Source organism: Pan paniscus, chromosome 15, assembly GCF_029289425.2.
Source record: "Pan paniscus chromosome 15, NHGRI_mPanPan1-v2.0_pri, whole genome shotgun sequence".
Taxonomy (NCBI): Eukaryota; Metazoa; Chordata; class Mammalia; order Primates; family Hominidae; genus Pan; species Pan paniscus.
Window position 1 is genome coordinate 77240574 of NC_073264.2, and position 22888 is coordinate 77263461.

Here is a 22888-nt window from a genome sequence, read left to right on the forward strand (position 1 = left end):
AAGGAGGCGGAAGTTATGCTGCAGGATGGCTGTCTACATAAGTTATTTGAGATTCTTCTGTGGGGGATTTATCTCTTCTTCCTCATTCGTTAATTTATTCAATCACTTATATCGGTATGGGCTCATGAATATTTCTTTTGTACTTTGAGTTATAATCCAATATCACTTGTTTTATTGCTCAAGGCAATTTGAAATGTTCTGAGTAACTCAGTGCAAAACAACCTCTTCCAAAGGTTGTACCAGCTCACAGGGTAGACGTCATTAAGATCCATTTCCCCTCAACTTCACAGACCCATTAAAAAGGTCAGAAAGCAAGGGATAAGCTGACATCCCTGCCTAGCGCCCAATTTCTGGAAGCCCCTAAGGAAGATGAGGCCAGCATGCAGGGGTCTTTCCCCACGTGGGGCACCTCAACCCCTGAGACGCCCTTTCCCGGCCAGACCCTATTCAACACCCCTCCTTGTCCCCTGCCCCATCTCCTGGCTTCCTGTGGCTCCGCCCACCGCGGGGCGGAAGTGGGTGTGGCCACGGGCGGAAGCACTGGGTCAGGGGCCCAATCGTGCAGCCAGCCCCTCCCACTCGCCACCGCCCCACCCCTCCGGCCCAGACCGGAAATGAGGTCAGAGAGGGAAGCCCCGGCGGTGAGAGTCGGCCCAAAAAGCGGCGGCCGTTGGTGGTGGCTGCGGCAGCTGGTGAGGGGGAGGAGGGGGTTGAGAGTGTTGGGGTCCTGGGGGCTAGTACCAGAGGGGATCGGAGCGCCAAGCCGCGGCTGAGCGGCTAAGGGCGTCTTGGGGCTGCGGCAGACGGCAGGAGGGTGAGGGTGGTGGGGCCTTGCTTTTCAGGGCGCTTGTCCCCATCCCTGGGGATGTGGGTCGGGCCGTCTCCGGGGCCACAGCCCCCTCTTCCCCTTTCTTCTTTCTGCCTCTCTGGGGCGGGCTGCAGCCTGAGGGCTTGGTGTCCCGAGCCGTGGTCGCCCCAGCCCTCAGGGACGGGCCGGGGCGTGGTGGAGAGTCCTTCGAAACACAGTTTTTGTCATATATGTGGCCATGTTGCGACCCCCGATCCCGGAGGGAGCTCAGTCGCCAAGACTTGCATTTTGGCAGTTTCTGCCCTAGAAGAGCCGATCCCCGCCCTTCGTGAGCCCAAATGAGCAGTTGCCTCCTGCCTCTCCCACCTTCTACTCCGCCCCTCACTTCCACCCTGCTCTTGTCTCTCTTACTTGCTGTCCACCAGCTACCCGTTCCTTCCTGTGCGTGACTCAGCCTCATCTCTGCCCGGGTGCGTGCCTGGACGCCGGGTCCTCTCGAGAGTGTGCATCCGCGACTGGAGATGGGGAGTTCTAGGGTTCTTTTGTCACTACTGTTCGAATCACAGGCTTTGAGGCAGGAAAGGATTCTACACAGGCATTCGACTGCAGGTTGTTTGATGACTTCGTTCCATGTTCAACTTTGTGCTGTTCTGCCTGAGGTTTTTATTTGTTCTTTTGTTTTTGTTTTTTGTATTTTTGTTGCCTGAGTTTTTAAAGCAGTAATTCTTTATTAGGGAAGTAGATTTTGACATGCTGTTCCCACTTGTTTCCTTATTTTGGTCTTAGGGACAGTTGTCTCCCAAACCTCAATCATGGCATTTTAATCCACTTTTTTCTTTCCCATTTTTTCCCCTTCTTTTCACAGGTGTTGATAAACCACTTCTTAATGCTTAAAAGAACTTGGTCTTGTTTAAATGTATGTGCTTTTGGACACTTTGAGAAGCTTCGTTTGTATGGTAGTTTTGGAAGTAGGTGTCACTATTGCTCCTACAGGTGTGGCAGATAAGCCAGAGGACTGTTTTCCTGTCTTTAAGTTCATTGGCATAGGCACAGCATGAAAATAGGTTTTAGAAAGCCCTTTGCAAAGTGAAAACTGAATGAATGGGAATATGGTCAGAGAGTGGCACCACTTAGAATTTTAAGCTGATCTTGAAATACTTTGGGCATAGAGGCAAGAGAAAAGTGCTAAAAATTTAATATGTATTTAATTAGATGCTGTACAAATTAAATATTTCCCCTTAAGGGGGAATTTTGAAGATTGCTCCTACTACTGTCATTTCTTGAAATGTTTGCCTCTGAAGTGACCCCTGAAGTGTGATGTTTGGTTTGAGGATGAACAGAAAAATAAGAAATTTTGGAAAGCAGTTTGGCCAGAAATCTTAGAAACTTCACCCTATCCCTGTCATTTCAGCTGCTATTGTATCCTAGTTTTCTGTGATTGTGTGGCACTGAAGCACATAACTAGGACCAACATTTATTTTCTGGAGGGTAGGAGAGGGGCTTAAAAATTGTTAATTATTCAAAAATATATGACATACTGTATAAGGTTCTGTACCTGGTAGCTTCCAGGTGGTAGTTGGTACCAGAATGGGTGCAAACTTAGTCTCTTCTCCATTCTGACTTCAAACCTGGGTCACTACAATTTCTTGGATCACGAAAACTGCATTCTTCCTTAAATGGTGTCACTAAGTTGTCTTTCTGTTTCTTTCTGCCATCGTCATTGTCAGCAGTGACCCCAGGCCAAAGAACAGTTTTTCATTCATTCTCAATACCTCGATGAGACCATGTGCTACTCTGTGTTTCCACAACTCTAGTGTGATTTTGAAGTTGTATGTTTTTCTACTCCTGTCTAGTGAGACAGTCTCTAATCTTTCTGGATCTCATCATTAGGTAATTCAATGACAAGTTTAATTGGGGAAAAGAGAGAAGGATCTAGTCCCCCGAATTTGTTTTGGGTCCTGTCCCAGTTGTCTTCTGGTTAGTAGGTTTTTGTGCTTAAGAATATGTTGACTTCAGGCATTTAACAAGGGACAAAACATCTATTTTTAGTGACTTAAGGAAGTGGTAGCAACAGAATCTAAGTGTAGCCAGATGAAAGGTGACTTATTTTGTTTAGACAGGCAGAACTGTGGACTACCATGATCTGTTTCATCAAATTATTCCAAAACAACAGATCCTTTTTCAGGCTTTCTTTTTCTTTTTCTTTTCTTTCTTTCTTTTTTCCCTAAACTTCCTTTTGGCAGATGTGGCCTCATGGATGAGCTGGTACACGACTTAGCCTCAGCCTTGGAGCAGACATCTGAGCAGAATAAGCTTGGTGAACTGTGGGAGGAGATGGCGCTGAGCCCCCGACAGCAGAGGCGGCAGCTTCGGAAACGCCGAGGTCGGAAGCGTCGTTCTGACTTCACTCACCTGGCAGAGCATACCTGCTGCTACAGCGAGGCCTCTGAGTCAAGTCTGGATGAGGCCACTAAGGACTGTCGAGAAGTGGCTCCGGTGACCAATTTTAGTGACTCTGATGACACAATGGTAGCCAAAAGACACCCAGCTCTCAATGCCATTGTCAAGAGTAAGCAACATTCTTGGCATGAATCTGACTCCTTTACTGAAAATGCACCTTGTCGACCACTCAGGCGCAGGCGGAAGGTGAAGCGAGTGACATCAGAGGTGGCTGCTAGCCTTCAGCAGAAGCTGAAGGTGTCAGATTGGAGCTATGAGAGAGGCTGCAGGTTCAAGTCTGCTAAGAAGCAGCGTCTGTCCCGCTGGAAGGAGAATACTCCCTGGACCTCATCAGGCCACGGATTGTGTGAATCAGCAGAAAATAGGACTTTCCTAAGCAAAACAGGAAGGAAAGAAAGGATGGAGTGTGAAACAGATGAACAAAAACAGGGCTCTGATGAGAACATGTCAGAATGGTGAGATCTCCCTTACTAAGCCAAAGATTTTCCTGGTTAATTTTTCCCAAAGTGCACATCCATGGTCTTAGTGGGTTCTACCTTCTTTCAAACCAACCACTCTAGTATTGACTTTGAAGCCTTCCTTGAATCAATCAGTAGTTTAGCTTTTTAAGGTACCATTCATGAGTCTATTTCCCTCTGTCAGGAAGGCTATATATAATAGAAACACAGTTGTTTCTAAAAACTGTTTAAAACGCGTACCTCAAATGCAAAACTAATAATTTTATTTTAAAAAACAATTTGCTGCTTATTATGCCATATAGTTTGTACATAAATATTGTTGTTTAGAACTCAGGTCTCAGCAGAGGCTGGTGTGTGTGTGTGAGAGAGAATATGCTAGCGCCAGGTATACGGAGTTTATAAATGTTCCGTTAAGTTGCCTGTCCTCATTAAGAATCATGGCTTTAGATGCTTTTTGGCTATAATTCTGTTTTCTGCTACTTGTGGTTTGACTATATTGAATTTATTTTTTTATGGCTGACATTCAAATTGTCTGAACACATGGTGGGCTTTGAAAATAACAGTACCGAGTCCCATTAGTCTTACATCAGATGTGATCAAGCCAGAAAAATTTGTCTCTAATGGGTACATGTTTAAAAATGTAAGTGTAGTTTTGGTGACTTTTTATTTTTTACATCTCAGATAGTCCTATGAACATTGATACCCCCCAGCTTGATACTTTAATGTTATTAATATTAATCTGTGGTTATCTTTTTCTTAATAGTGAGGATGCCATTGGTGTTTTGGATGGGACAATTCTTTATGGTGCATTGCAGAATATTTAGCATCTCTGCATTGTTCACACCCCCTTTTCATTGTATCAACCCAAAAGCCTCCAGGGGTGATCCCTAGGTGGATTGAGTACTCCCAGTTGAGAACCAGTGTATTCTATTATTGTTAATATTAGTTGGCATTTATTAAGCACTTAACTATGGGCCAGGCACTGTACTATGGACTTAGCATATACTCTTATTTAATGTTCACAATTCCACTATATGGTGGATACCACTATTTGTATTTACAGAAGGGAAGTTGAGGTTATAAGAGCTTAGATAATTTGCCTAAGGTCACCCAGTGCCAAAACTGGGAATCAAGCCTGATTCCAAAGCTCATTCTTAACCACCATGTTGTGCTGCCCTTTGAGTTGTTCTGTCTCAATTTAACTTTCCCAACTGTAGAACATATGACCTTTCTGAAGTTTAGCTTAAAAACAAAGACATTAATCTTAGGAACACTGAGGTGAGGCTGTGTCAGTAACAGGAAAAACTGTTTAGGTCTGTATACCTGTACTTTTCTTGAGTGGTTTTTAATCCAGCTTTTAAACTTTTTCTTATTAACTTTATATTTGCCAGTCTGCAGACTATATTGAGATAGGCTCATAGTTTGACTTTCCTAATTTTCCTCTAATGCCTCATTCCTTCTAAGGTCTATTTGCAGAATTTATATGTATATATTTGGATTATAAAGGTATTTTTCCCTCATCAGACTATTTTTAATCAAACAAGAAATGCTTAGTCAACTTGTAGCCTTTCACACTATTGAAACCCTCTATTGAGACATTCAAGTTCTTAGTATTGAGAATGGTGATTTTAAAAGTAGCCTTTTGGGATAGTAGCTTTGTGTATGTTTCTTCCCCTTAATTTCTTGTTAAACTACGACATAATTGTATGTGAGAGAGCGACTGTTAACTCTGTCTGCTCTAACAGCCCAAGTATGGCTCCAGATGCAGAGCCTGTTTTCTAGCATGAGATGCTTCACTCTTTTCTCTTCCTTCTTACTCCAGACACATCTATTGCACATTCTAGTCAGGATGTAATAATGTAAATTCTTGTTATCTGAGAGTCTGGATAACTTAAGTGGATGGGAATTCTTACGAAATTCTTACTCTTTTCAAATTGAGGAGAACTCATTCACCCATTTGGGCTATTATCCTGGCCCCTCACTTCAGAGTTCTTTCAATATGTAGATGCTAAAGGGCTTGTAGCTGTGAAGGAATAATGGGCGGAGTGGTGGCACACACGGCATTGAGGAAAGTTCTTTAAAATCTTCTAGTTATTTAGGAGTTCTAAATTCCCTTTGACTTGTCTCGATTCATTTGTAGTTACAAACAGAAGTGCTTTGTATTTTTTCCCCCTGAATCCATTCTGTGGGGAAAGGGGGTGATTCTTACTCTTTGACTGCATGTTGTGTTCAGCCTCTCTTCAAGAGGAGAGTGGAACTAAAATCTCCCTTAATTGTTAGGCACACCTTTAAAAAGGACTGGCATTAGAGTGTAAGGAGATAATAGTATATGATTTGGATATTATACTGTTTTGATGAGTTGATTCTGTCAATAATTTTCTACTTTATTTTTTCCCTGCATTTTTAAAAGAAATACTTTCAAGAATCTTCTTGGTTACCCTTTCATAAATCTACTTGGATGTGCCACTGTTTATTCACATACAGATCAAAATGTAGAATTTTACTTTTTAGCAGTGGTATTGAGGGTTGTCAGAGTAATGATCCACATTGTAAGATTATTAAGATGAAGTTGATTGTTAAGCTTAGCTTAGCCTAGTCAATGGTAGAGTTTTTTTTTTTTTTTAAAGCATGTATTAGGTGTTTTAGATTTGAAAATGTGTGTCTCAATCAGCTTATTTCTAATTTCCTTAAACTCACTCTTTGCGACCTAAACATGGAGTATAGACTTCATCAATATTTGTTTGCTTTTCTGTTTCTGGTCTTCCTTTAATATTACACCAGCCAATCCCTCACAAGTTTTGAGGAACTAAAAATGGTTATAGTATAGTAGTTTTTTTCTGCTTGCATAGAGATCAAACTATTATTTTAATATTTTTCTGTGTATGTGTGTTTGTGAGTATTCTAAAGCAGAACAACTACTGTAAAATTATTTTCTACTGATCTTTATTTAAATTGTCTGTATAGCAGCTATTAATAGCTATTAGCTATTAGGTGACTGTAGCCTAATTTTGCTCCATTCTTTACTAACACATCATTTGTTTGTTCCCCTTGAATATAGTTTAGCTTCTTTTTTTTTTCATAAGTGAATTAGTTGGGTGATGGCCAGAAGTCACATTCAGGAGCCTTCCTAAGGTGATGTATTAGAGGCTGATCTCACAGGAAAGAAAATATTCTCCTCTCTTGGAAGGCAAGTGACAGAGATAGAGTGCTAAACCTACCCCCTCCTTCTCCAGCCCAGGCTGACCTTCTGCGGCCCTTTGGTGCCTCTTGTTTTCTTATTTTTATAGAAAATCAATATCCCTTCTGACACAAACAATAGCTCAGAAGCAAGAATAAGTGGGAGAAAGCTGAGATCTCTGTCCATCACCTCTCACTTTAACTCCCCCAAACTCTTTAATTATGAGTGTGCTTTGCTCCAGGTGTTTGTGACAGTGAAATTGCTAAATGAGGACCATTTTAACCAAAGATTGGGTGATTAATAACACTCTATAGCAGTAGCTTGTTGGATCAATAGCATTCATTATTTCATGGTTAAGGTAAGTAGCCTCCTTTGCAAGTGGAGGTCATTAATCAGGGGTTCCTGGAGCTGTGTAAAAGAATATGTATGGTAGGTGGGGGTGTTCTGTTTTCTATTCTGTAAGTAGGGATGCTGACCAAGAATATATTTACCATTGTTGCAGTTGGTAGTATTGCATGTGAGATTCTCGAATAACTAGCATAGTGTGCTTATGTGGGCGTATTCACAGTTCTGCTAGTATCCTTAGGGACAACTAAAACACACAGCTTGGGAGGTCGATATGATACTATTGTAGTTGAAGGTCTATCTCTTGAAAGAAACATCCATCTCTTAAAAGAGTCTACCTCTTAAAAGAAATATTGGGATTGTTCTGTGTGGCTCCACAGGACAGAACTCAGGGATAGAAAGTACAGAGTGTTAAATGTTGCTGCGGTTAAAAAATGAGATTCTAAAAATTAGGACTCTGTAAAAATGAAGTGAATTGTTTCACCATGTAATGCGTAATAACTTCTAGATCAGTTGGGGGGATTCAAACGTGGGCTTGATGACCGCTTACTTAGTTGCTGTGGAGTTGAGAAGGTTGAATGGAAGGCTTCTGAGATCCCTTGTAACACTGAGATGCTGTGATTCTTTTCAGTCACAGTCTACTTCCCACCATTGTAATGTCTTAACTGGTAAGTAGACAGTAATTCAACTGCCCACTTGAATTCTTGTGGTTCCCACTGGCAGTCATCTTCAAAGATTCATTCTTTCTCTCAACTTTTAGAATGATATTCCCTTTTCTCTTATTTTGCAGAATTGTTCAAAGGCCTTTTGGTATTTGCCAGCAAGGGTGCATAGATTACCCTTGGTCCCCTTCTCTACTCCCGTGGACATAGGTAACTGCCATTCTCAGATTTACAGCTGGCCAAGAGAATATGCAGAGCCCCTAGCCCAGTGCTCCCAGTGCTACTGGGAGGCTTTTATCTCATACAGCTATGCTGGACTGAGATAGGATCATCTAACCCTCACTGCATGATTCTGACCCCATTCCAGGAGTGTGCCGTAAATGAAGGTGTAGAAAACACTGCAGTCTCCAGAATGTACTGTCTCCAGAATGCACTTCTCTGCCCATGTCAACTGGAATCTTTGTTCTTGAAGACTATACTTTCTAGGACTCAATACCCTATAACTGCTTCCTACCCTCAAACACAAATACACACAGAAAACACTAAGCTTCCCTATCCAAGTGTATTCTGGGAGTTAGAGCCACCAAATAGAAACTGAAAGATACTCAGGCCGGGCGTGGTGGCTCACGCCTGTAATCCCAGCACTTTGGGAGGCCGAGGCAGGTGGATCACAAGGTTAGGAGATCGAGACCATCCTGGCTAACATGGTGAAACCCCGACTCTACTAAAAATACAAAAAAATTAGCCTTGGCGTGGTGGTGGACGCCTGTAGTCCCAGCTACTCAGGAGGCTGAGGCAGGAGAATGGTGTGAACCCGGGAGGCGGAGCTTGCAGTGAGCCGAGATCACACCACTGCACTTGAGTGCACTCGAGCCTGGGCGACAGAGCGAGACTCTGTCTCAAAAAAAAAAAAAGAAAAAAAAAAAGAAAAAAGAAACTGAATGATACTCAATGGGAAGAGAAGGATAGAACCACACCCTGCCTCAACCTGTAGCTGCCTGATTTTCTGACTGAAACTGGCCTTGCATTTCTGAACTGCAAGGTGACTGTAGAGAAAGGATGCAGGGGCTTGCTATCTACCTTCAGGGAAGGTTCAGCACTTCTAACGTGGGCCTCCATTTCATTGTCAAGTGTGGTTCTATCAGCCTTGTAGTTTGAGGAAATCTTGGCAATAGGCCATCTGTATTCTCTATTGCTACAGAAAAAAATCGCCCTAAAACTTAGTAGCTCTAAACAAAGAGACCAAGTCTGTGAGTATGTAAATATTCCCAGGGAAGAAACCAAAGTGCTGGAGAAGAAGATACAACTGAAGAGAAAAAAGTGTTCTTGAGTTGAAAAATTAAGTCTTAAGATTTAAAGCGAAAATTAATGAGAAGAGACTTCTACTGAGACGGAGATTTTAAAAAAATATTTTATTTTAGTTTTTCTTTTTTTCACATATGCTCAGGACTAAGGAAAGAAAAATCTTAAAAGGGGTTGAAGACTGAGTGCGGTGGCTCAGACATTCTTAGATATGCAGGCCCCAGAATCCATGCTCTTTAAAAATTTACTGTGAGAAGACGTTCCATCTACCTGAAGATGAATCACTGTTAGCTCTAAGAAAAGGGAAGTCTTGAAAGGATGGGTGGACTTCTCTGAGGCACAGCCCCCAGCTCAATAGCAGAGTCCTGAGGAAAATTCTGTCTCTGCAAAGTATACCTGATTGTACTAGTCACAGTATCGAACCTGTCAACCTGGGGAGGTTGCTGCCTTTCATGGCACTGTCTGAATGAAACTGAAAAAGAAATTCTTTTATTATATATTCTCATTACTTATAGGAATAATTTCAGAACTGATGTGAGATATTTCTCTGAATAACCTCTCCCTCAGTCTTGTTTACTGCTAGATTCAGAAGTCTGATTACAAAGGGTTACCAGTGTGCCACCTCTACCCTGGAAAAAAACTGGAAAACGATAGAACAAAAATACCTTTGGGCAGTAGATCTAAGAGTGACTTTTTTCCACGTTTTTCTAAATTCTGAAACAACTTTTATTTTTGTTAAGTGCATTATTATTTACTAAGAAAAGTTTTTTAGAATGACGATGTAAGCCATAAACTTTATTTTAAGATATCTATTAATTAGATGCAAAAAACACCTCTTATTAAGCTACTTGGTTAATAAGCTCTTAAATGGGGAGAAACAAACCCAGATGGTAATTTATTAATACCAACTTTTGATTGTAGGTGATAAACTAATTCTGTACCTCCTTATTATAATTGGAACAGGTATAAGTTACTCTTTCAGTTCTCACTTTACAGTCTTCTGTGGTTAGGAGTATGAAAGAATTAGCAAGCTCTCAGATCAGAGGGTGTGCCGTGCTTTTTTCCACCCCCTGCTCCCCCTGGCAATTTTGGGAATTCAGAGGGGTTTATTTTGTTGAAACTAGAAGCTACTGTTTAGGAAGAAGGGAATTAATTTCAACAAAGAGTTTATAAAGATTCTGTATTATCTGTTGCTGCAGAAGAAAATCGCCCTAAAACTTACTAGCTCTAGGCCGGGTGCGGTGGCTCATGCCTGTAATCCTAGCACTTTGGGAGGCCTAGGCGGGTGGATCACCTAAGATCAGGAGTTTGAGACCAGCCTGACCAATGTGGTGAAACCTTGTTTCTACTAAAAATATGAAAATTAGCCAGGCGTGGTAGCACAGGCCTGTAATCCTAGCTACTTGGGAGGCTGAGACAGGAGAATTGCCTGAACCTGGGAGGCAGAGGTTGCAGTGAGCCGAGATCGCGTCACTGCACTCCAGCCTGGGCGACAGAGCGAGACTCCGTCTCAAAAAAATAAACAAAAAAAACTTATGAGCTCTAAACAATGAATACTTTATCGCTTGGAATCTGAGAGTGACTTAGCTGGATGGTTCTGGTTCAGAGTCTTCTCACGAGGTTATAGTCTAACTGTTGGCAGGGACCTCAGTTCTCTCAAGGCTCGACTAGGGCTGAAGGATTTGCTTCCAAGCTCACTCACATGGCTGTTGGCAGAGCTCATTTCCTCATAAAGCTATTGGACTTAGAGTCTCAGTCCCTTTTCACATGGGCCTCTCCATATGCCCATCCGCATCCGTAGGACATGGTAGTTGGCTTTCCGTTGAGTAAGTGATCTGAGAGGGGTGGGGAGAGTCAGAAAGAGGGCCCAAGATGAAAGCCACCGTCTTGTATAACCTAATTGCAGAAGTGGCAACCTGTTGCTTCTGCCGTGTGCGATCAGTTATGCAGACCATCCTGGTGCAGTGTGAGAAGTACTACACCGGGGTGTGCATTAATAGGAGGCTGGGTAATTGGGAGTCATCTTGGGAGTCTGGTTAATTACCACAGATGACTACTGGCCTTCTGAAACTTTTTTTTCCTAGCCTTGTATGATGCTAAAGTCAGGAATAGTATTCTCAGACTGATATTTCCCCTGAACTCATTAAGAGGTTGTTTTTACTTTGATTTCAAAGGAAGAACATTCAGGAACCATAAGGGCAAGTGAGGTATGGGTCCCTGAGAGTATATTTTGGTGTATTTTATGTCAGTATGCTGAAAATGAGTGTTACTTAAATTCAAGATACAGCATTAAGGAGGAGAGCTTCTTTCCAAAGTGAGTTTATAATTAGTTTTCTTAGGGTTCAGCATATATGATATATTATTTGCTGATAAGGGATAGTAGTCAAGGCACAGCTACAGTTTCAGCTGTGCCTGAAAGTTTTAAGTAGCTAAAAGCAAAGGAACACTTCTTCCCTAGCTCAATTAATCTGTTTGCATCTTCAGGAGAATGAACAGTCCTGAAATTCAAAGGTATCTTCTGAATAGAGAAACATAGGATTGACTTTAGTAAATGAGATGAGTATCTGCACCATCTGTGTTGTAGTGGCCCTTCAGTGAACGCATGGGCTTTAGGCATACACTACCCTGGCTCTGATGCTTACTTGCTGTGCGATCTTGGGTAACTTGCATACTTTCTCTAAGCCCCTTTCCATTTGTAACATGAGGTTGATGTATTCACCTTGTGGAGTTTGGGGGTAGAAGCAGCATAATAATTAATATAAAGTGCTTAGTATATTACCTGGCCTGCAGTAGAACTCAGTGAATGATATTTTTGGTATCATTAATAATAGCCTTCTGTATTAATAATTTTCTGAATAAACTCAGTTCAAGTATGAAACCCCTTCCTGAGGCACTTGTGGATCTTGGCTGAGAGTAGTGCCTCCTCTCTTTTGGATGAATCCCAGTACAGGAAAAAGAATAGATTTCATAGGCCACATTTTGTTTTTCCATTTAAAATGAAAATAGGTTTGCATCTTATAAAATTTAGAGTGCTGTTCTAATGAGAAGGTTGTCAGTGAGGAAATTAGTACTATTAACCTCTAAAATAATATTTAGACACAGACTTGGTACCCTAGAAGTAGCTTTCTAATCTTTCATCGTTTGCATTTGTGTATTGCTTTAGAGTTCACAACGCAGGTCACATGCCTCATACTATCACATCCTCAATAATCCATCCACATTTTACATGTAGGGAAATAGAACTAAAGAGTTGAAGTGACATGCCACAAGGCCGTATAAGGGCAGGCAACAGAGGTGTCTAGAACAAGTTCATTCTATTTACGTAACATGCACTGAATGTCTGATATGTGCCAGGTGCTATGTTAGGCACTGGGGACATTGAGATGAGCAAGATATTTTTTTTCCCTGGCCAGATCATTCTCTTCCATGGTTACTGGATCTTCTTTCTGCCCCGGTTAGGCAAGGAAGGGTGAACTTTACGACTCTTGAGTAGTTTCAGTTCTACCAGTTTGCCTGAAGGTCCAGCTGCCTTCTGATTGTTTCTGGATCTGGAGGCTTCAGATCATTTGAGGCTCTGGCCCATCCCTGGCAAGGAAGTGGTATTGTTGCTTCTATGGGATGTTGACTGCTGCATCCAGCTAACGTGCACAGACTCCTCTCTTCTCAAGCAGTTTCCCTAAATGGGACGCCCTACCTCTCCCAGCCCTCTGCTTTGTTCATCACCATAGATCAGGGTTCTCAACTTAGGCACTACTGGCATTTTGGGCCAGATAATTCTCTGTTGTGGGGCTGTGCTGTGCATTGCAGGATGTTGAGCAGCATCCCTGGCCTCCACTCACTAAATATCAGTAGTTCACCAACTCCTCCTTCTCTGCTTCAAATCACGAGTATCAAAAATGTTTTTGGATATTGCCAAATTGGGACGGGGGCTGCAAAATTGTGTCTAGTTGAGAACCATAGTTCTTGATGTTTCTGGTACGAGATTGGGTCTTTACTTTATTGACTCTGCTTTTACCAGTAAGTATGAGTTTCAAATTACAGAACATAATACAACCAAAACACTGATCTATAGATAGAATATACAAATATAAAAAAAAGAATATAGAATAAAAAACTATTGATCTATAGTTTTAAAACTGAGAATTTTTGCTAGTTTGAAAACCACACCCTTTAATTGTACCTTGAAAGGCAAACAGTTCATCTTCAGAACTTGGAAAGAAAAGCAGTTGAGATGAAAGCATTTTCAAGTCAGTACCAAGTTTACAGTGTTTAGCTAACAGTGGACAAGAGGGTTCCACAGTGTTTTGTTAGGCTTGATTCCTATAATAATATACTTGTCAGAAAGTAGATGCCATGTCCAATCATCTGGCTTACCTAGGGTGCCTCTGCTTTCAAAGAGGCTCTGGTGGGAAGGTTAATAGAGATATGTGAAAAAACAAGGAAAGCAAAATGTTACTTGCAGAATCTAAGTGATGAAGAATTTCCTAGTAAAATGTTGGGAGCAAAAGCCTTTGGAGCTGCAGGTTAAGATGACTTTCTTTACACTAACTCTGTTGTTTCAGTTGGATGTGGTTCAGTTGCTTTTCTAGCAATGTTATAATAATTAGGTAATACAGTTGGAGGCCCAACTTATACTAAGCACATAAGAGAATAAAATGAAAGAATCTATAAAGAAATAGGGTTTGGGCTGGGTGCGGTGGCTCATGCCTGTAATCTCAGCACTTTGGGAGGCCATGGTAGGCGGATCATGAGGTCAGGAGTTCGAGACCAGCCTGACCAACATGGTGAAACCCTGTTTCTACTAAAAATACAAAAATTAGCTGGGTGTGGTGGTGCGCGCCTGTAATCCCAGCTACTGGGGAGGCTGAGGTAGGAGAATTGCTTGAACCTGGGTGGTGGAGGTTATAGTGAGCCGAGATCGCACCACGGCACTCCAGCCTGGGCAATGAGCGAAACTCCATCTCAAAAAAAAAAAAAAAAAAGAAGAAATAGGGTTTGTTCCATTATGGCACATGTATACCTATGTAACAAACCTGCACATTCTGTGCATGTATCCCAGAACTTAAAAAAAAAAAGAAATAGGATTTGTTTATTGACTATTTCTGTGACAGATCTTTTGCATCTGGTATTCAGAGACAAGCTTGAGTGAGGAAAGCATTGCTCCTTAATTTAATTGGCATTTTTAAGATTTAGTGTTGGAAGGACATTTGGAAATGTTGCAAAATACAAAATATTTTCAGATTTTTGATCCAGGAATATAGATTGGGATTTTGCCAAGCCTGTGTTTTCTACAGCATGGTGAAAATGCTTCTTCCTTGCTTTGGTTTCTTGCATCTTCTAGAGGAGGTGAAAAAAAAAATTTTGACTCTCTTGGAAGGAAATAATCCCAATCAAAGAAATAGCTAATACTGTAGAGGATTGAGAAGTTTTTCTTGAACCAGATAAATCAAATTTAGAAGCACACCATCAGAAGAAACAAAATCAACTGTGAGCAATAGCTCAGAAAATGAAACTGGGCAGAATTTCGTGGGACAAAAGTTATATTTCAATGAGTTCAAATTAAGTTTGTTTTTATATTTTTGTTTTTAACTTTAGTTCCTTTTTTCAGAATGAGTTTTGTGTATCTGCTCGATATGAAGGAGGACAGTAAATTCAGAAAACATAAGTTTTGTCATTTTTTTTTCTTGTTCATGGATTTTTGTTTACTTCTTTGTAAATGGGGGAAAACTTGAAAGATGCTAGATGTCTTAAAATTACATAGCTTCATTTGAAACTGATAGTTGGCAATATTTGAGAATAAAATTGTTTGGTAAATTTGTAAATTTGTGTTGTTGAATATACCAAACTAGGTTGAGATTACGTCTTTGAGCTTTAATAGCTTTCTAGTCCTAAACTAACAAAGTGACTTTAGATTTTTTTAGTACTTTAAAATATAAGTGAAAATTTTAGAATTCTCCTCTTATATTTATTTTGTTTGGGGAGGAAAATAAAACTTTGTAGCTTCCTGATGAAATTTACATATCTGATTGACTAACAGGTTGGAGTGAAATTAGGGAAGCTTGAAAACCAAAATAAGTGTACAGTGCTTTGTTTTTGACTGGAGCTGATGAGTTCTCTTGTGTTTTACTCTTTTTACAGTGAAACCAGCAGTGTGTGTAGCAGCAGTGACACTGGGCTCTTTACCAATGATGAAGGGCGACAAGGTAATGTCGATCCCAGCTTTGGGACCTTGGTTCCGTGTTTATGGAAATATTTGAATAATCATAGGAGTGACTCATGGAGAATATGGTGACTGTCTATGGCAGTGGTTCTCAAACTTTAAGGCATATGAGAGTCACCTAGGGAACTGTTAAAACTGCACAGTCCTGAGCTCCTAGAAATCAAATAGGTCTAGAGTTGGCCCCTGGAATCTGCATTTTTCACAAGCACCTGAAGTGATTCTTATGCCAGTAGATCAGACTTGGGAATCATTGGTCTAGGTGGTCAGAGTGTCGAGCCTGGGACATTGGGAAGTTTCTTTTTATTAGAATAAAGAAATAGGTTCATGTGTTACTGTCTTTTTTTAGGTGTTAAGACATTATTTTCATATAGAGAAAATCTTGTCACTTTTGTAGCCTTATTTATAAATGATTATAGTGTCCTAGGTGAATATATTATATAAAACATCATCTTCCTCAAAGTAAAACTCCTGGAGTATAGAGTCCTGTGAATAAGGCTGGTATAGTTAATTACCAGTTCTTTATTTTTACTACCTAAACACTAATTTAAAACTTTGCCTATATATAAGGGTATTTTAGAAAATGTTTGTCCTCTAGACTTGTGTGGGGCCACATGCCAATAAAAATTTTATGTAGCCTTTTTGGACTGTGGTTTTCTTAATCTAAATAAGGGATTTAGGGATTTCTAAAGTCTCTTCTCACTCCGAAGTCCAATAATTTTTCTCCACGGGTTAAGCAATTAAAGGACAGACGTAGTGGCTACATGTCTAGGTTGATCCAAGTAGGCTCCCCAGTAACTGAAGAGATACTGGGGCTGTGAGACTTAGCATCCAAGTCCTGATTTTTGGAGAAGAACTGTGGGGCCAGCATCTTGTTCATGCCTCAAAGTTGTAGGCATAGAGGCAGTTTATCCTCCTGGAGTTGTTGAGCTTCCTACTGTAATGGAGGTTGTTGTGAGTACATTTCTATCTTTTAGATTCTGAGGGAATTAGGTGTCATTAGAGATTATGTGTGTGTGTGTACAGGTAGGCTCTAACTAGAGTTTTGATTTTATTATACCAGGAAAGTCTGATGAGTTTCCATGAATGAGTTATATATACTATCCAGAGTTACCAATATTTGCTCTTTTTCTTTGCTTTTCTACAGTGCTAAGAATATCAAAATGCACCTCTTAAAGGTTATGATGCATAATTATAGAGATGGAAGAAAGTGGGGACCTGTTACAGCAGATTAGATTTTCGGGCCTTTGGAAAGCCTTTTCACTGATAAGGATTCCTTAGTTTATCACGAGAGATTATAGAATGTTCTGTACACCTAGCTTTCCTCTCTTTCTCTGCTTCAGCTTCACACATTCTGGTGACATTGATGCTTAGCGTTCTCAACGTAAAGCTATGGGATTTCTTGCTTCTCTGCCTTTGTTTATGCTGGTCTTTCTGCCTGAAATCTCATCCTCATCTTCCTTGAATGACTGGTCATCTACCAAGACACAGTTTTCCTCTTGCCCCTGCAAGGGCATATTTATGAACTATATCAGTGGGTCTTCTTGGTTTCAATTTCTTGTTGGGGTTGGCCTATAGGAGGCATCAACAGAAGACCAAAGGGAGGGAGGTGAGTGATATTGGATATATTAGTCAAGTATTTATTGTGGTAATGCTGCTTAACAGCCCCCAAATTTTAGTGGCTTCTCACAGTTTACCATACTCATTTCTTGCTATGGGGCTGTGAGTTGTCTGTGGTTCCACTGATCTTGCCTGGGCTCCACTGGTCTACAGGCTTCAAGTTAGGTTTACATCTACTCAGTGTATTGTATTTTGGGACCTAGGGTGGAGGAGCAATGATGATAGGCGGCATGGACTTCCTATGGCAGAGGATGTAAATGCCAGGTGACCAGGCTAGACCACAAGTACATATTTAAAGCCTTTGCTTGAATCATATCTGTTAATTTTCTACTACGTAAAGCAAGTCATATGACCAAGCCCAGAGTCAGTAGGATGAGTAAGTGTGCTCTTCCTAAAAGGGAAGGTACTGTGGAATCCAATGGCAAAGAGCAAACGTCATGGATGGATAGATTCTGCTATAGAGAGTACTTGGAAATGTTAATGCAGTCTACCACATTAGATTATTGCTTTCCCTGACACCTTTTCTGTTGGATTGCTGGTTGGCAGTGGTTGTGTTCCTCTGCTGAGAGCCACCACTCTTGTTTGCCAGCCTTCTTTTATAACCACAGTTCTTTGGGTTCTGATAACCATTCTTTCCCTTGCCACTCCAAGTCTAGGAATGGTAAGGGCCTCCTGCTGTGCTGGCTCCACCTGATGTGCTTCACTATCCCCTTGTGGGGTTCCTTGTTAGTACTGTCTCCACCTTTGTGAATAGTCACTTCATTACATCTCTGCAATGACCCCATTTAAATGTGCCATGTGTTTGCTGAGGGGGTTCTGGCCAATAGCCCTTTCTCCTTTGTTCTCTGTGGCTCCTTGTATTATACTTACTGTTTCTTTTACTACTCACTAGATTATGTTATTGTTTGTAGGTACGAGTCTTTTCCCTTGAGGCTTTTCAAGGCAGGACTTATTATGTGCAACCACAGTACCTAGCATGTTCCTGGCATATAGTAAATGTTTAATAAATATTATTTATAATCCAATTAAGGGGAAAACTCTCCTTTTTTTCCCCCAAACAAAATCGAACATAGATTCTCAGATTGTAAAACAACTAAGCCTATTTGGTTTAAAGCAAAATTCTAGAGGAGCCAGAGGTCAGGAGCCCGATCCACCTAGCTTCTTGCTTATTCCCTGGCAGCACTCTTTTAAGGAGCTCCTCTATCAGGGATCTTAGTGAACCCTGATTGAAGACTGCTGGTCTATGTGGTCTCACAACGTTCCTTCTAGTTCAGGGAGTCCCTTTTTGTATTATTAAAAATCTTGAATGACTGCTTGAGAACCAAAAAAATTCCATTATAGTTTGCCATTTGTCGTCAGAAAACATGGCCTAATTAAATATACTATTTCAATAAATGGCCTAAGGAATGCTTATGAATAAGAAAAGAATTAATATATTGAAGTACAGAGAAACTAGTTATTATACACTAATGCCTGTATTCAGTTCATCTATGTATCTGGTTTCGTGAGATGCTTTTAGAGTAGCGATTCTCAAAACGTGGTCCCCAGGCCAGCTTGGCATCATGAGGGAACTTGTTAGAAATACACATTTTTGGTCTTGCCCAGACTAGAATCAGAAACTCTGGAGTAAGGGCTCAGCGGTCCATGTTTTAACAAGCCCTCCTGCTGCTTCAGATGCATGCTCAAAGTTGAGAACTACTGTAAGAGAGACAGCTGTTTGTGGTGTGTTTTTATAAGGGAACACTTTGAGTAACTTTCTTAGTTGTAATATCTCCTGCTTTTCACCAGAATGCAGTTTTCATTGCCCATTTTGGAGATCTCCACAGTGATTTAAGAGTTATTATCCTGCGTGTTAATGACCCATGAATCTCATACTTCATGGGATTAACATTTCTGAGCAACTTCTCTGGAATCCAGTGTACATTAGAGACTGACTACATTATGAACTCTTTAGATATTCTTGTAATAATTTCCTTCAATTTTGCTATTTTGCAAGGGGTATGTGGTGGCAGACATAAAATTATCTATTCTTTGTTGGCAGGAATAAACTCTAGTGGAAACTGAGATACTATCACTATAGCCAGTAGAAAGAAGTTTGTGCTACCAACAGTCTGGATATATGGATCTGGTTGTGACTTTGCTGTTAATTAACAAATGGCCTTGGGAAAATGGTATAACTTATTGAAAAGCCTTAGGGAATTATGTTATTTGTTGCCGTGGTTATTTTTTTTTTCTGCAGTAGCTTGGATTGCTAGTGTCAAGATGATTTCTGTCCCATTAATGAGATACCAACGATAAATGAAGTATGGACATATATTCTTTATTCACCTTTTATGATAAAGGCAAATATAGCGAGAAATCCCTCAGGTATAGCTAGCTTTGAATTGAGAAACATTTATGGGTTTTGAACCTCCAAGTTTATACCACTGAGAATGTTATAGGGGAGGCAGTTTGTTTTTGTAATAAAGATCTCAGGCTTTTGAGTTAGTCAGGCTTTGGGTTCAGATCCTGGCTTCATTGTTTACTAAATTGACCTTGACTTCTCTAGGCTTTAGTTGCCTTGTTTGTAAGTTGGAGTTAGTGTAGGGCTTGGAAGAGATGACATATTTACAGATTTTTAGCATGGATCCTGGTAGGTTGTAAGGGTTTAGTGAGTGGTAGCTTTATTTATTTATTTTTAGCTATTAAAGCGGTCCAGTCTAACACAGTATGACATTTATGTGAAACCAGGTTGGTGTTCCAGTTTTCATTGTAATATGAATCAAGAAGGACCAGAACAATGCCTTGATTTATTTAAAAGGATAATCAGCCTGTAATTCCAGCACTTTGAGAGGCTGAGGTGGGAGGATTGCTTGAGCCCAGGAGTTCAAGAGCAGCCTGGGCAACATAAGGAGACCCAGTTTCTACAGAGAATTAAAAAAAAAAAAAAATGCTGGGCGCGGTGGCTCACGCCTGTAATCCCAGCACTTTGGGAGGCCGAGGCGGGTGGATCAGTTGAGGTCAGGAGTCCAAGACCAGCGTGGCCAACATGGCAAAACCCCGTCTCTACTAAAAAAATACAAAAATTAGCCAGGCATGGTGGCGGGCGCTTGTAATGCCAGCTACTCAGGAGGCTGAGTGAGAGAGAATTGCTTGAACCCGGGAGGGGAGGCGGAGGTTACAGTGAGCCAAGATCACGCCACTGCACTCCAGCCTAGGCAACAGAACAAGAATCCATCCCCCAAAAAATAAAAAAATAGCCAGGCATAGTGGCATGAGCCTGTGGTTCCAGCCACTTGGGAGGCTGAGATGGGAGGATTGCCTGAACATGTGATTATGCCACTGCATTCCAGCCTGGGTGACAGAGCAAGACTCTGTCTCAAAAAGGAAAAAAAAAAAAAGGATGATCAAAAGTATGGCACTAAGAAATCATCTCTCCCATTTGTTTTTCTCAGACCTTGTTTAAAATTCTAGCTTATGATATGATCTCTTTACTTTAGGTGATGACGAACAGAGTGATTGGTTCTATGAAGGAGAATGTGTCCCAGGATTCACTGTCCCTAATCTTCTGCCCAAGTGGGCTCCTGATCATTGTTCTGAAGTAGAAAGAATGGATTCTGGATTGGATAAATTTTCAGATTCCACATTCCTTTTACCTTCTCGGCCAGCTCAAAGAGGTGAGTTCTGAGGAGACCAAGAACTTAATGCTTTTATGGTTCTCCTTGGGCAGAGCAATCACCCCCTAGCAAGCATACTCATGCCTTCAATCACACAGTAACTATCTGAATTTTGGAGCTAGCTCAAGGATTTTCTAGAGGAGTCAAAGTAAGTCTTAAAGCTTAAGGTTCTCTCCATACCTTCCTAAACTAATCCATGGAAACTCCTGGGACATATATATTAGCAGGAGATTCCTTCAGCTTGCCATTGCCGTTTGTGCCAGATTTAGTGACAGCTGCTTATCCTGATGTGAAACTAAGAGGTTATTGAGTATCGGATTTTGGAAGAGAACAGATTTCAATAAGAACATTCACATACATATTCTTATTTTCAGTAAGAGTATTCACATATAATGGTGTTTTTAAAACGGATGCTTTTAATGACCCTATTGGGACTTTAACACAAATATGTTTCCTTTTCCCTTTGTTTTTTCTTCAATTATGATGTAGCAAAGTGGGTGGAAAGAACCTAGGACAGAGAGATGGAAATGTGGTGCTAATACTCTGATACTGTCTATCAAGCTCTGTGATAGTCACTGCATTTTCCTGGGATGACAGGGTCATCACTTACGATATGTGACATTGGACAAAACCATTTCTTTTAGCACTATAAATTTATGATTCTAGGGTTCCCAGTAACCCATAATCAACCAGTTAATCAGTTGCCAAGAGTTTGTTGAACATCTGTGGGTGATCAGAATCACACTACGAGATGTAAACTTGTATTATGTAGGATTTTGTCATGGTGAATTTTTGTTTGTCATGGTGAATTTTTGTCATGGCGAACCAGCAGTTGGTGCTTGGTAAAGACTGGCTGAGGCACACATTGCTTTATTAAACATTTTGATGAACATTTCTAAAAGTTTCTAATGGACCACTTAAAATATATACAAATAAGCAAGAATAGTGAGAAGAAACTTAAAATGGCCTATAATCTCATATCCAGAGACAATCTCATTAATAACATTTTGGTGTGGTTTCCTCCAGTTGTTCTTTCCTTGTGTAGAACACATGCAGCAGTGAGAAAAATTGGGTTATCCGACACGTGCTATTTTCCCCATTATGTCATGAATTAGAATGTTTTTGACGTACAAACTAACATTTGATTTTAAATTAAAAATTATTAATAGTACCTTATGTTTGTGTGGTGTTTTCAGTTTATAAAGTCCCTTCTGCTTGCTATTTCATTGGGTCTTCAAAACAGCCCAGTAAGGTAGGACTGAGTGATTATCCCTCTTTTATAGATGGAGGATGCCTAGGTCAAAGGTAAATGGCATGCCTGTGATCATACTGCTAGTGACAAAGACCTGGGAATAATAAATCCTTGGCAAATAGCTCTGTGATGCTAGTTTAAAGGTCAATCTATTAAGATCCTGGGGGTAAAGCCTTCAGTGTACTAGAAACATAGGATTGCATATGGATTTTCTGCATTCGGTATCTGAGGCCTTCCTTCTTTTTTTAGGGTACCATACTCGCTTGAATCGTCTACCTGGAGCTGCAGCTCGATGCCTCAGAAAGGGGCGAAGAAGGCTGGTTGGGAAGGTGATACCTCTCACAGTTAGCTTGGCTCAGTGGGGAGATAATATTCCCTATGGGAGTTGTGTATCCTATTAACAATCAGAGGTGCTACAGAACTCCCTGAAGTTAATGGAGCCAACTGGAATGTGTTGGGAGTTTACAAGAGTGAACATTATGTAGAATGTGAATGGATATACAAATAAAAGATGAAACGTAATTCATATGGAAGTACTGACAAAAAAAAAAAAAACACTGTCATTACAGTGTCTATTGCCTGTAAACCTACAAGCCTGAGCTGTGTCTTCTGTAACTTTTGATTAATGTTATGTTATTATTGTGTAAGTTAAAATACTCTTGGCTTCTTTATGACTCCTCTTGAATTCATGAATGCATCTTTGTTCTTTCCTAATTTTGGTCTTTCATCCTAGAATTCATTAAAAAAAAAACCAAAAACTGTTATTGAGTTTCAAGAGCCCCTCCTTGGCCATGAGGGAGAACTATCTGCTGTTTATTCAGTTCTGCCTTTGCCAGGGATGTTACTAGGGACTCAGCTCATTTAATCCTTCCAGCAACCTACAAGGGCAAGCACCTTCAGCAGATGAGGAAAACTTAGGTTCGAAGAAGT

At 40.7% G+C, this 22888-nt stretch overlaps 1 protein-coding gene across 6 annotated transcripts in view; it reads left to right on the plus strand.

Annotated features, from left to right (window-relative positions):
• The first annotated feature begins 397 nt into the window (after positions 1 to 397).
• GPATCH2L (G-patch domain containing 2 like) overlaps positions 398 to 22888 on the plus strand; it is an 86896-nt gene continuing 64405 nt past the window's right edge. For 2 of the 6 annotated variants that reach the window (XR_010109825.1, XR_010109826.1), the window contains exons 1-5: positions 400 to 692; positions 3052 to 3723; positions 15352 to 15416; positions 20530 to 20706; positions 22208 to 22287. Coding sequence is in view for 4 of the 6 variants with exons in the window: in XM_034937887.3 (XP_034793778.1) it covers positions 3062 to 3723; positions 15352 to 15416; positions 20530 to 20706; positions 22208 to 22287 (984 nt within the window). In the remaining 2 variants the exon portion in view is untranslated. Of the gene's footprint in view, positions 693 to 1289; positions 1418 to 3051; positions 3724 to 15351; positions 15417 to 20529; positions 20707 to 22207; positions 22288 to 22888 lie in introns of those variants that run through there. The other 4 variants (XM_034937887.3, XM_003824198.7, XM_003824197.7 and 1 more) reach the window with 4 other exon arrangements.